Source organism: Teleopsis dalmanni, chromosome 2, assembly GCF_002237135.1.
Source record: "Teleopsis dalmanni isolate 2A chromosome 2, ASM223713v2, whole genome shotgun sequence".
In the NCBI taxonomy this organism is placed as follows: domain Eukaryota; kingdom Metazoa; phylum Arthropoda; class Insecta; order Diptera; family Diopsidae; genus Teleopsis; species Teleopsis dalmanni.
This window is the reverse complement of record NC_051847.1, coordinates 66658886-66673115: the sequence shown is the minus strand read 5'-3', so window position 1 is coordinate 66673115 and position 14230 is coordinate 66658886. Positions and strand designations below refer to the sequence as shown.

Genomic DNA, 14230 nt, shown 5'->3' with positions numbered 1-14230 from the left:
TACGGACCAAACCGCATACGTTAACGTCCCTGATTGCCTGATTGTCACAGGCGTACTCTCATGGTTGATTTCATGACAACATCATCGATCGATATTTCTTTTTTCTTCTTCTGATTTTGTGGCGCATGCTGCATCGTAAAAGTTTTGAATTGATTTTTGTCGTAATGTGTTTGCTTGTTGCAGCAAATGTTGCAATTAATTTTAACTATATTTGTTGTTATTTTTCACTTTTAATTTTTTTTTTTTTTTTTTTTGTAAATTTAATGCATTTCTTCTCTATGCGTTTGTTCTTTTTAGTCACATGAAGATCATTCCGATGATGAAATGCGTGAATGTGATTCTATTGAAGGGGATCATGTCAATCGGACAGCACGTTTAAATCATACTATAACAAGTAACGGTGGTGATATGAGTTTTAGCGGTGGTGGTAGTGGTGGTATTGGAGGAATTGGTATTGGTCGTAGTCCAGAATCTCAAGCTGAAATGCAATTAAGGTATATGTACATTAACATTAAACAATTTGAGCACAGTCTAGAGCACAAAAATTTTAAAATATTTTAGTCATCATCATCAATTTACAACTAATCCATTGAACGCTTTGGGAAATTTTATGGGCATTGGTGGCTTACATGGTATACCCAATTTACAACACAATGATGTGTTAGAAAAATTGAAAATGCAAGTGCGTGATATGAAAGTTGGACTTATGGTAAAAATTTTATTTTTTTTTATTTATTTATTATAAATTTATTAAAATATTTGTAATAATATAAAATACATAATATAGTATTTGACTTTACCATATATCTTACCATATTTTTATCATCATTTTAGGAACAAGATTATGCAGCCCATGCTGCTGCTTTTGGTGCAAATGTTTTACCAACACCTATTAACACCGCATTTACTTTACCACCCACCACAATAGCTTCGTTTGGTCACGCCGCACCAAATATTGCACCCTCAGCTGGCAACAGCATGTCTAATGGTAATCTAGGTTCACAAAATTCCACAAGCACTTCAGCCACAAGCTCAGCGTTATCCAATGGCGGTAACAGTTTTTCCTTTACGTCACCAACGGCACCCAGTTCAAGAGATGGTAAGTCAAATTTTATATATTTAATTCTTAACATCTAACATACATAAGGTTTGTTAGGTTAAATCGAACTATTTAAATATTTTTATATTAAAATTAGAGATTAAAGAATATAAAAAAAACTCTTAAAAAGATTATCAATTTAGTATATCGATAAAAACGAGTTCGATCTAATTGTTTTGAATGATATAAAAAGAATCTGGGGTCCCTTTTTGAATAAAAAATTTGTTATTTGAAAAACAATTTTAATCAAGTATATATTCGTTATTATTATTTATGATCTAAATCTATTTTTCGAGTTCCCAAATAGCTCCATATGTAAAAAACTTTTATAGTTTATCGGTGAAAAACTTGACAAAGTGATTTGAGGCAACTCTTCGTTCGGACAATTTATTACCATTAAAAAAATTTTACATAGACTTAGATAAATGTTAGTTAGATTGTGCAAAGTCCTGGCTATACGATAGAAGCATTAAAACTACCCATCAAAGATGTTTGTGACCTGGCACTGCCATGATAAACACAACACCTTTTGGTTTTCTGTTGATTAATTCTGGTCGCTTTTCCTTGATGGTTTCGTTAAAGTGTTTGAATGGCAGGAATCGAATTAATTTTTGCATTAGACGGAGGGGAGGAGTGCATTAAATATAATTTCATCCCAATTCCTCTAAACACTTGATAATGTTTCCAGTTATACAAGTACCATCTAGTGACAAAAAACTGTAGAATCTTTTCTATTATTTATATTAAACATTTTACCAGTATTAACCAGATTTGGGCATTTAGTATATAAGGGAATTTAATTTCAAGCGGTGACCTCTCTAAGCAAGTACTTATGGCACATTTAAAAATCGAACATTGACCTATTAGCTGCGTAACACATTTAACTTGAAGACTGCACGTTATACACATGAAGTTTTAATGGCTTTTATGAAGTATATATTCAGTATATACATACGTCTAGATAATATAACGATTCTCTATGTATTTCAAATAAACTCCTAGTAGGTTAACTCATGTTGAAGTGGCGCTTTGTAACAAGAAAGTCCACTTGAGGTTAAATAATGGCCTGATGTGATACCACAGGAAAATCGTTGGTTCGTACATAGACTTAAAGATTAGTATACGACCAACGCCAAAAAAGGCAACGACTCCCCCATTAAGTAAAGCTAACATATATCAACCTGACAATTTTATTTATTGACTTTATTGATCCTCTGATAGCTAAAGATGACACAAAAGATGGAACTCAGTTTCCTTCTCATCCTCAGAGCCACAACTGCGACAAAAGTCATTATAAGGAAGACTCGATCTCTGGTATGCCACTCTATTATACAGTAACCCGTCAGCCACAGTAGTGTAGTGCTGAGCAGATTCCGACTTAGTTAAAGTAGCTGACTGGTGTGTTTTTTGCCAAATTAGATCAGATCAAGCTAGAGTTTTGACAGCGGTATTCGTCAGTTCCGTGTTACTTAACTATGTTCAGGTATTTTCGTTTAATTGCCAGTTTAAATGTAGCAAGTGAAACGCTAATATCTCAGAAGTGAATATAAGGATGAAGAGTGCCTGCCTTGGCAAGCTCGTCTGCCCTACAATTGCCTGAGATATCCCTATAAACAGAAACCCACATGATTTGGACCCTGACATGCCTAGCTAAGTCATTGTGGGCAGCGTCACAGTTTTGAGTTATAATTGATGTGGTTTAAGTGCCTACCAATGTTTTAATGGTAGCTTTGCTATCTGAAAATATTGAAAAACCTTCTAATAATTTTAATATCATATAGTTATGATTAAAATTGTTCCTACCCAAAAAGCCGTGCTTGAGCTTCTTGTAAATATTTCTAATAATGCTACTTTGAAAGTAGGGTTCATTTTATTTTATTACCACTGTTTTACTTATTTCTAAGAAACGTTTCATCAAATTTCTTCTCACGATCCAAGCTGACTATGTTTTGTAATAATAAATCTACCCCAAGTGGAATAAGTGGGATCATGTTTACGAAAATATTGAGAGTTGCATTCAAGAGATATTTTGAAAATATTATTTTCGCTATATGCACTATTTTCGCTATGAATCTTCTTTCCGAAGTAGATAGTCTATGACTCCACATTACTATGTTCTATATAATTTTCTTCTGTACGGCTTATTACGCGGACATATTGACTGCTTACTATTCGTAACGGTAACTTTTCGTAATATTTGGTATATGTTATTATGTATTTGATGTAGGTATAACTTTAATTTTCATATTGAAGATTTTGAGATTGGTATGATGTGGAAGAGCACATAAGAATGAAGAATCAAGGTGTATAAAAAATATATTGATTTGGTAGTTATTGTATTTAGTAACCTTACAAGGCTTTAAGACGAAGGAAAGAATTGTTTTGATCTTCATTCTGAAGATCTTAAGTTCTTTGGAGAGCATACAAGAATCAGGTTTTTTTATTTTATGTATAGTTAGGTTTGTAATTAAGTGCTATGATTTAGTTAGCTGTTACTTCGTCTGTTAGTACTATGTTGCCAAGGTAACAAAGGTTGCCACTTTTTGCAATGATTTTATAAGACAATTGATTTGACTATGATTAGATTTCTAGGCGAGTTATCTTTGTTTCCAGTCAGTTAATTTTTATGCTGACATTATTGGTATTTCTCACAGTCACTGGTAATAAATATATGTTATGTCTGAAGTTTTTGTAATTTATGAGTCTATGTGTTATTTGGATTTTGATGAATTTTCTTTTTAGTATTTTCAATTATACAATATAGTTTTTATTTTTCTTTATATACGTAATAACCAATATTTTGGTATTTATTTTGTTTTTTTTTTGTTGCTTATTCAGTAAATCCTGCTTCAAATTCTTCCACATCAAGTGAGGCTTCTAATTCATCACAGCAAAATAATGGCTGGAGTTTTGAAGAACAGTACAAACAAGTCAGACAGGTAAGTGAAATAATATTTTTAATTAAATAATGTAATTATTATTTATATAATAAATATATGTTTTTTTTTATATATTTATCAAAATGATGTATATATTCATTAAAGGATATAATGCAATGTTAAATATACAGAGCACATATATATATTTAATATAGTGTTCAGTTTATGTACTATACGTTCTATATATGAATATTTAAATTAAAGAGAAATAATGAAAAACTATAATTAAATTTTTATACAGACCTTAAGCATATCTGTAGCATAATAAGTATGCAGTAGAATAGTGTTCGAAATAGATATTTACGATTATGTAAATAGGGATATAAAAAAAGTATCGTACAATTTTTTTCTCAAAGTACTTAATATTGAAAGTTTTCGAATGCGCTAATTTCTTGTAAGACCACAATAAAGTATCTAAAGTCTAGACATAATCGTTTTTCCGCTCTTAACCCTTACACTTATGCTTGAATAGGTGAGGTAAAAGCAGTTATTGAAACTATTGTTGGTAATTATCACTTAAAAATGCTTGTAGCAAAAGTGAGAAATGGTCAAATTTTCCCGATGTTCCACTGGATTTGAAAGATATGCAAATTTTTGTTTTAGTTTTTGTTCGCTACATAATTGTTTTTAAAATTCCTAACTATTAATAAATTTACACAAAATGCCTCGTTTATTAATGTGAGAAAAAATAACTTGTCTGTATCTTGTATCTTGTATCTTGTTTGTGCTCATTCAATTGGCAAATAGCATCCATCCTACATGACCGATGCTGCATGCATGCATGCATCATCTTAAGAAATTTTCTTGGACTTGTCTGACGACTTGCACTCTATGGGATATCCGCTTTATAATAGCGCTGCTGTAATATTTGTAATTATTTTAGGTATTAAACGGAAATATTGAGACAAAAAGTGTACAATTTGTAAGAAATTTTTATTTCTCAAAGATTATTTGTAAAATGGCAAACAGATGACAATTTCAAGTTTTACTGCTTTGTTTTTATAAGTTTTACAGCTGTGCCATATGACTATTGATACGAAAAACTAGTAAACCATAAAAAAAAACATGTCCATAACTTATCGAAATTTTGTATTTATTAATATTTTTTAAAAGTACGTTAAAGACTATAAAAAAACAATAAAAGGTATATATAACTGTGAAAAGTCCATGTGAGAATGACAAAATAATTACCGAAAAAAGGATACTTAAAAATTGTGTAGTGGTTCATTTGTCTTGTTCTTCTGTTGTTAAGTCATAACCTAATGGTTATCACAAAAATTTAAGACTTTTTAATAAATAATAAGTAAATAAATAATGTATTTATATATTTTTATAACATAACATACACAATAAAATATATTGCATTTTCATATGTCACTTAATGTAATAAAAAAAATATGCTTTCTTATTATATTCCAACATTATAAAATAAGTTTCTAATAAAATATAGTAGGAAAAAGTACTTAAACTACTATAGTTAATTTTTTGGAAACAATATTCTGTCTTTTTTGAGGAAAATTTTTTTTTTCTTGGAAAGATTACCTTATATATATATATATATTTGTAAATAAAATTGAAAGGTGTCACTTTACAATCCAATCAAAGCTTAAAGAAATAAAATTTGATAATATTTAATGAGAAATGAAAAAATATTGCAGCTACTGTTTTTAGATATAATTTTCATACAATATTATAAAATAAATTCAATTAAGATAAAATAAAATAAAATATAACAAAATAAAATAAATTAAATAGAAATAAAATAAAATAAAATACATACAGCTGTATAGTCTGCCAATAAAAACCTCTATCTTAAAAACAATAGTTTATATAAATAATCTAGTTTTTTCGTCAAAACGAACTTTAAAAATCAATTTAATATAAAATAAAATAAAATAAAATAAAATAAAATAAAATAAAATAAATACAGATGTATGGTCTGTCATAAATTCAATTAATTAAAAATAATAAAAAAAGTTTTGTTGTTGCAATTTTGCTACTGTTCGATAAAAACCTCTCTATAATTTATATTAATAAACTAGGTTTTATTATCAAAACGGACCTTAAAAACCAATTTAATATAAAATAAAACTAAATAATTTTTTTTTCTTTTATTTAACGATGTTTTTATTGAATCGGTTTTATTTAAAGCCTAACCATACATTATACAATCTTAAAAATTTAATAACATTACAATATAAATTATTTTATATGTAAATACTACAATGAATTATAAAATGAATTGTAAATTATTTTAAGGACCTCTGAATAAATAGCCAGGGCATATTTACCAGATATCACGGCACATAAGTTGAATTAAACAGGATAATCTTTAGGAAACAGGACGGCAGGTCTATCATTTCGTATCAGTCTAAAGGAATTTATTATATTAGTAAAAGGTCTGACCAGCCTTATTCTTCGAAAAATAAAATAATAGTAAAATAAATAAAAACAAAAAAAAAAGAATTAAGAAAAATATAAAAAAAGTCCGATTAAAAAATAATTATGACCTAACACAGAACTCTCAATAAGCCAATACTTGTTGGTTATTTAGTATTATCTGCAGAACTAAAAGATTAAGGTGATCTGAATTTAAATAATACATCAGTCAATAAGTCGTACGACTGACACACAGATGGCGCTATCATTGTCAAATCTATATGACTTTTATGAAGTACCAACCTTCAAAAGACTATGTGTAAAATTTCATGACATTTCGATTAGTCAGCAAAAAGTGACAGCCGTTTAAGTGAAGCTACTTTTGTTATTTTCAAAACAATGGATTCAAAACAATTTCGAATTGCTTCCTCATCCACCGTATAGTCCAGATCTAGCCCCCAGCGACTACTGGCTATTCGCTGATCTTAAAAAAATGCTCGCCGGTAAGAAATTCATCTCAAATGAAGAAGTAATTGCTGCAACTGAAGCCTATTTTGAGGTAAAAGGCAAATCCTTCTACAAGCACGGCATCGAGAAGTAAGAGAAGCGTTGGAATGATTGTATTGCCCTTGAAGGATTATATTGATGAGTGAAATCGATTTTTGGCAGAAAAAATTTGTTTTTCTTAGTTAGTCACCCGTATTATTGACTGATGTGTTATATAGGTGTTTAATAATTGTTTTTTAAACCGTTACTTAAATAGGTGGGCTAGGTATGGTTAAATATAAAGCCCACTTAAATACCCAGCTTTTGAATACATATTAAAATAATAAATAATAAGACCTATTGTAACATTTTTGAAGGACTTGACTGTAAGTATCTTTGTTGCAGTTATGCAAACCTTAATCTAGATATGTGTGAAATAAGACTGATTTAATATGAAAATAAATAAAGACTAAAAATAAGTAATAATATATTTCCACTGACTTCGTTAGACCAGTTAACTTACTTGAGTTTGCTTGAATTACTTCAACCTCAAGTAAGTTAACACGATTAACGAAGTCAGTGGAAACGTACTTAACGCTTGCTTTAAATAACTTATTCGTTTATCAAAAAATCGAAAAAAAAACCATAAAAACTTCTTAAATATAAAATCGATACATTTCAACTGTAATGTGTATAATTAATGATAATCTTCCCTGTAGTCGAAATAAGGTTTAAGGTTTCGTGCATTATTTATAACAATTTGTGTAGAGTCCGTAACGCTACAAGCAACGAATTTAATCGTCATTTATTTGGGTCGAATTAATTAAACTTAATTATAAAAATGACCAAATTGTGTGAACTTCAGCAGATTTTTGGCATAAAAAATTTGGATTTCGTTGTATGTAGATTGGTTGCATCGTAATGTTATTGCAAATTGGCAACACTCACAGAGAACGTTGTACCATCGACATGTACCATGGACGACGTTCATCTTCTTTTTCCCATTTAGGGTTTAATAAAGCAACAATTGCAAATACTCGTTTACGCTCAGTGCTTGCTTGCCATAAACTCAAATTAGATATACACTATAAAATTTATGCATATCTACGACTTATTTATTTGTAAAGGATTGATTTATTGTTTGCTGGCATCAATTGTATCTTTAAGGTCTTGGCATCTTTTGTCTTTAAATTGCGGTGAAATTGTGTGGAATGGCATGTGGATTAGGGGTGTTGCAAGCAAATGCGGGAAGGTGTTGTTTTAATCACTTGTATATAAGTACAGGTAGTTACTCAAAATTGATTTGCCCGTAGACATTTTCTTTCTGGTTCTTTAATCCCCTTATTTATAGTATCTTGCTTTATAGCATTTTATGAAATAATACAATATTTTCATGCTAAGGCGAGTTGCTGCGATAATGTACAGACTCATGCGCTACGAAATTTATGTATAATAAGTATGTTTATATTATATATGTCTACATAAAGAATTTAAGTAATAAAATCCTGCATTCCAAAGTTATTACTACATTTTTATTTAATATTATTGAATAATTATAATTAAACGAAATCAATCTAATACGTATATAACGAATCGGTTTATTAAAAAAGCGTTTTACGATAAAAAAGCAGTATATATGTATTTTATTGAATTAAAACAATTAAATTTATTGCGTTAACTAATAAATTTATAATTAAATTATTTAAAATACGTTTTTTATACTCAGCATTTAAAAAAATTTTCAATAAAAACGGTATGTCATTGTAATTACAAGATAATTAAACATTATTTCATGATATTGTATATAATGTAGTGGCTTTTGATGTTACGGTATTAATCTACAGAAAAGTTTTCTGATTAAAGGGGAATTAAACTACTTCACTTTAACTTTTACTTTACCGCTTCAAAAAAGGAAGTGCTAAGAAAAGAGCATTTTTTCTGCAATTCTATCTGGTATTCCTTAACTCTGTATAGTAGAGGTTTTTTCCAAAATTGCAGAAGAGTTAATTCAGTACATAGCAATATTTTTATTCAGCTTTACCTCATAAATATTAACAATTAAAAAAATAAATCAAAATTAATATAGTCTATTCTGGCTCTAGTTCTACTCTAAAGAAAAAAAATTTAATTTGTTTAAAAAAGACGCTTTTGTAAATAACTGGTCAAACATTATTAACTTAATTCAATAAAGAAATATAAGATATGATCAAAAAGTAATAGGAATTTTTGAATTATCTGGGTTTTATAAAATCCAATATCAAATTTTATTGTTGCTTATATTGATAGTACATTCGTTCCTGAAATAAGTTGAAATATATGAAAAAACCCTTGTATGATAAGGTGATATTTTTATTTCCCAAAAATATGGTTATGGTTTATCTACTGAAGGTATGACACTCTCCGATTGGTTTCAAAGAGAGTCAGAGAAACACTTTGAAGGTGACTGTACACTTGAATAAGGTAGCTTACATATATCAGCAAGAGACGTTAATGTCGAGCAAGCAAAGGAAATGATCGTCAAATCATTATCAGAAAGTTTGTTGATGATGTCGAGATGTATGAGATGTTTGATTTTGCTATTAGATATTTAGGGTTTAGAACATATACTAGCAAAAACTGTTTAGAAATGACTGAACTTTGACCAAAGGTGTTGTAGCGTATTAATGTAAAGCTTGTAAATATTAGATGGTCATAGATAGTCAAACGTAGATTCCATGAGAACAAATTTTAAACCATAAATGGTTATAGATAAATCTAACTTACTTACTTATTTGGTCGTAACAATCTGTTACCGAGTTTCGGCCTGACGCAGCATGTCTCCCCAGGCACCTCTGCTGTGTGCTTCAAACACCTCTTTCGCTGGAGCATCTTCATGCATTTTTACGACATAACCAAGCCAGCGAAGCCGCTAGATGTTAATTCGTTGAACTATATAAATGTCGTGATAAAGTTCGTACAGTTCGGTGCTTCATTCCTATGCAATAATCGTCGCCAACTCGTAGAGGACCCAAGATCTTACGAAGAACTTTTCTCTCGAAGATAAATCTAATAACCTCCCATAGACAAATTTAAACTGTTTGGAAAAATAGTTAAGAATTGTTTATTAATTTTCATCCAGAGCATTTTTTTCCATTCGCACGACATGACTATGTCAATGTCGCGGTAAAGCTCATACAGCTCATCGTTTCATCTAATTCGATATTCGCCACCAACGCGTAAGGGACCATAGATCTTCTGAATAATTTTTCTTATATAATGTTGTAGTTCATGATCATTAATTCGAATCCTTTTTTTTTTGAAGTATCTTTCTGATTCATCGCATTTGTATTCATCATTTGACTTTATTTTTATGGGTGCTCTGTATTATGAACCAAGGCAGATTTTTCTAAATTTTTTATTTTTATTATCAAATAATATATCATATAGTCTCTCAAACGAATTGTAATTTACGAAATATTTAACATACCACATTCATAATAAAGTAGCACTTGAGGCAATGCAAATGAAAAATATTTGTGGTGAAATATAATGTTTAAAAATATGTTTTACATAAATTGCAATTTGTAATATAATTTTTCTTAAATAATAGAAAGAATTAATTTAAATATAAATGCAATTTTTCAAATAATAACAAATTTATTATAATAAATATAGTTGTGGTGGCATTTTGAATTGCTGGCATTTCATTAAAACAGAGCAATCTGAGCATTTACGAAGTGAAGGCGTTGCCAAGAATTTCTTGTCGGTACTCAAAAAGCTTGCATAATTGTTATAATTGCTGTAAATAATTAAAAAAATGAAATAATAAATTCATAAATAAAAATCATAAGCATGTGTACACATAAGCATATATACATTTAAATATATATTAATAATGATTCAATTTCAATTAACAAATTCGAAAGTATCTATGGTGGTAGCGGCCTAAAGGCATGGGCCTCACATCGCTATATACAAATATTTAATAACATTTTTTTTTTTTGGTGCTCAAGCAAAATGGTTGGTTGCTGTTGTAAGACTTTGTATATATGTATATATGTAAATATGTAAAAATAGTAATAAAAACAAATAACTTATCAATCAAATTATTTTTAAATTAATTAATGTTGGCTGACATTTCCTGTGTCTGTCCGTCTATATCTGTCGGTGGGTCTAGTTGTATAATTTGTACATTCACTTATGCGCCATTTTGTGGTTCCATTTTATTTAAAGTTTTATATCTTTTATTTTCTTCATTTACAATTATTTTCACATGCGTGAACGTGAATATGCTTCGACTTCATCGTGAAACTATAATTATTCTCAACATGAAAAAAGATACAACAAACTAAAAAAAAAATGAAAAAATAAAAATAAAACTATTTTAGTATAAAATTCAATTTATGAAAAATGTATCATTTATTTGTGTGTTCAATTAGTTTTTGTTTTTGTGGAGTACAGAAATATCGCACTGAAGAGAAAAGCGCTGGGTTTCTGCTTTTGAGGATATGAAATGAAATTTCGCGTTCATTAATCAACGTCAATTATGCTTTGCATATGAATAATTGCGCTTAATTATAATTCTTTTGGGCGGACCTCAACGTGTATGTACAGTTTTGCAATCACTTTTATCATTTATTGCCAAGTAAATTATTTTAATAAATTTAATTTATAAATTTTAAAACTATTAGTTACCTACAGAGCCGTAACCTTTGCCAACCTATGTATAAGTACAAAAATCTACACCCAATGGGGGGTGTAGGGTGTTCATCAAAATAATAAGTTCAAATCCTAATTTAAAAATGAGATACAAACCTAGGTATATAAGTGTTTAAGTTAGGTTAAATTAAGTAAGACCCTATGCTCCACTGGGAGATAAGGATCAGAGAGAGAGAGAGAGAGAGAGAGAAGTTAGCTTAGCTTGGAGTGACGGCCTTGTGTCCAAGAAAGCGTACTTATGCTCAAATAATGGCCAATTGTGGCACCACACGAATAGCATTAGTTCATAGATAGATTTAAAAGAACAGTATAAGACTACTTCCGAAAGGTGACGACTTCCCCATGAGATTAAGGTAAACCAACCTTTAAATTAAAATATAAATTAATATTAAAATAAAAATAAAATAAAATTAATAAATAATATTAAAAAAATTTAATATATTTAAAAAAATGCAAAAAGTCTTCAAAGACTTAAGTCTGAATTTCTATGAACTTGACTAAGTTCATAATTTTGCAAGAATATAGCTCGGTGAGGTCGTTAAGAAAAGGGGCCGCAAAAATTTGAGTTCTTCTTCTAGCTAGATATTGGCACAGAATGTTTACAGAAAAGTTGAAAATTTTAAGCTATAATAGGTTCCACATGGAACGTCTATGGGTTTGATGCCGATGGTTTCGCCTGTTGCAAGAGGAAAAAAATATGTCAAGGAAATAATATATCCTCCTTCTAAATGATTTGATTTCTCGACTCGTATATAATTCAGTATGAATATATACATTTGTGACTTTGTGCACTTAAGTAGAGCATAAAGTATCTGTTATCAGTTGAAGTCAAACTCTTTGCTCTTTATTTGTATTATTCGCCCAACAAAAATGCCCCATCTACTCGGAGCAATGGATTCCATTTATTGTACATATGGTGCATTTAAATTGAACAAAAATACTATTTTAATCTGTTGGATAGTTTTCATAGGCACTTATACAAATAGATTGTAAAAAACAAAATTTCATTTATACCATATATGCGTCGCCAAACGTGGCGGAATAAATCCTGTTTTATAAAAAATTGAAATTTTTTAATGTTTCCATATCATAAACAAAAAACATAATCGAGGTTATTTAAAGGAGAGAGTTAAAGGATAGTTAATTTCTACAGCTACAATAAGATAAGCATCACCTTGTCTGCTGTCAAAACCTTTTGATGGCTATCTTAAACCGTGGAGAAGATAACATTTCGATTAAACAGAATGAATGACTTATAATCTATTACATTAAACAAAGCGCGCCTAACTTAGCAGGGAATATAACGGTCCCCACTTTATTTCATCCTGCAGGCGCATCTGCGGTTATCAGATGAAAAAATTGGTCGGTATGGGGCTTGTTGCTAAAAAAATAATGTTATTCAGTAGATTTTGCTTTGCGAATGCATGATTATTCCTCAGGTTCACTTTTCTACAACGGCCGTCTCATTTGTCGGTAAGGGGTTTGTTCCTTACTAAAATTCCATAGTACTAATGTTCTTTAGGAAAGTTTTTTTCGTGAATGGATAAACATTCTGGAAGTTCACTTTCGTACAGCATGTGATTCTTTATCGACAAATAGAGATTCAGAGTTTGTGCTAACTACCACCACATCGTAATGAAATAAAATAATTTACTTTTTATTAATTTATTATTATAAATCTATATTTTTCTTAGGTTTTAATGAAATTTGATTTCAATTTAGTTTTATATAACCTAAAGTATATATAAACTATAGGCTTATATTATCCATGGAGTTACTTTGTTTTTATTCATATGTATTTTTATTATTTATGTGAAGTTCTAGAAGCATTTACAGAAAATTCTGTCATTCTTAGAGTTCTGTACTCTCTTCTCTAGTGGCACGAGGGAATTTTTGCACCATTTTATTTCTAGCGTAAATGCTTTGAATTAGATTTTGATTATGTGCATATATTTATCAGATCAAAGAATTATTTTAATATATATTATATTTATTTTTAATAAAAAAAACACCGAGAATTAAATTTAATCAATTTTGAGGAATGAAGAAGTTTTTTGGACAAGTTCTAAAAGCAACAAGGAAAAGTAACTGAGATTATAATAACTTATTACGATAGTGCCACTAACCGAGTTCTGCAGTCTATTGAATTGAGAGATCTCTATCCTCTAATAGCGCAAGAGAAGAGGATGTAGATGTAATGGAACGAAGAGGTTATTAGTTATTATTAGCAATGCTGTTGCACTTGATTTATCCAATATACAATGTATTTTACAAAAGTTCTGATGGAATAATTTAATTCATTTAAATATAGTATTATTATACTACATTCTGCTAACACAAAATATTTTGAAAAGATTTTGTTTGACACTTTGAACTGTAAGACATCCTTACAAGTGTCATAATGTAACTATTTCATCGGTTTTTATCCGCGCAAGACTAATACTCCCTAAAAATTGTCCATATCCTTCGTAGATGTTATTTCATTTCTATTATAAAATTATTCATTCAAAATGGTACCATAAAATCGCTAGTACCTGGCATGGTACTATTTAAAATAAAAACGAATTATACTTAAAACTTATACATATATATATATATATATATATATATATATATTATAATAATGTGT

The 14230-nt window shown here is 29.2% G+C and overlaps 1 protein-coding gene across 1 annotated transcript in view; it reads left to right on the top strand.

The window, feature by feature from the left end:
- Positions 1–14230, top strand: part of LOC119674755 (protein dead ringer-like) — a 162226-nt gene that overhangs the window by 24739 nt on the left and 123257 nt on the right. Inside the window, exons 3-6 of the mRNA XM_038085910.1 lie at positions 298–494; positions 562–709; positions 835–1099; positions 3938–4038. Coding sequence (XP_037941838.1) covers positions 298–494; positions 562–709; positions 835–1099; positions 3938–4038 — 711 coding nt within the window. The remainder of the gene's footprint in view (positions 1–297; positions 495–561; positions 710–834; positions 1100–3937; positions 4039–14230) is intronic.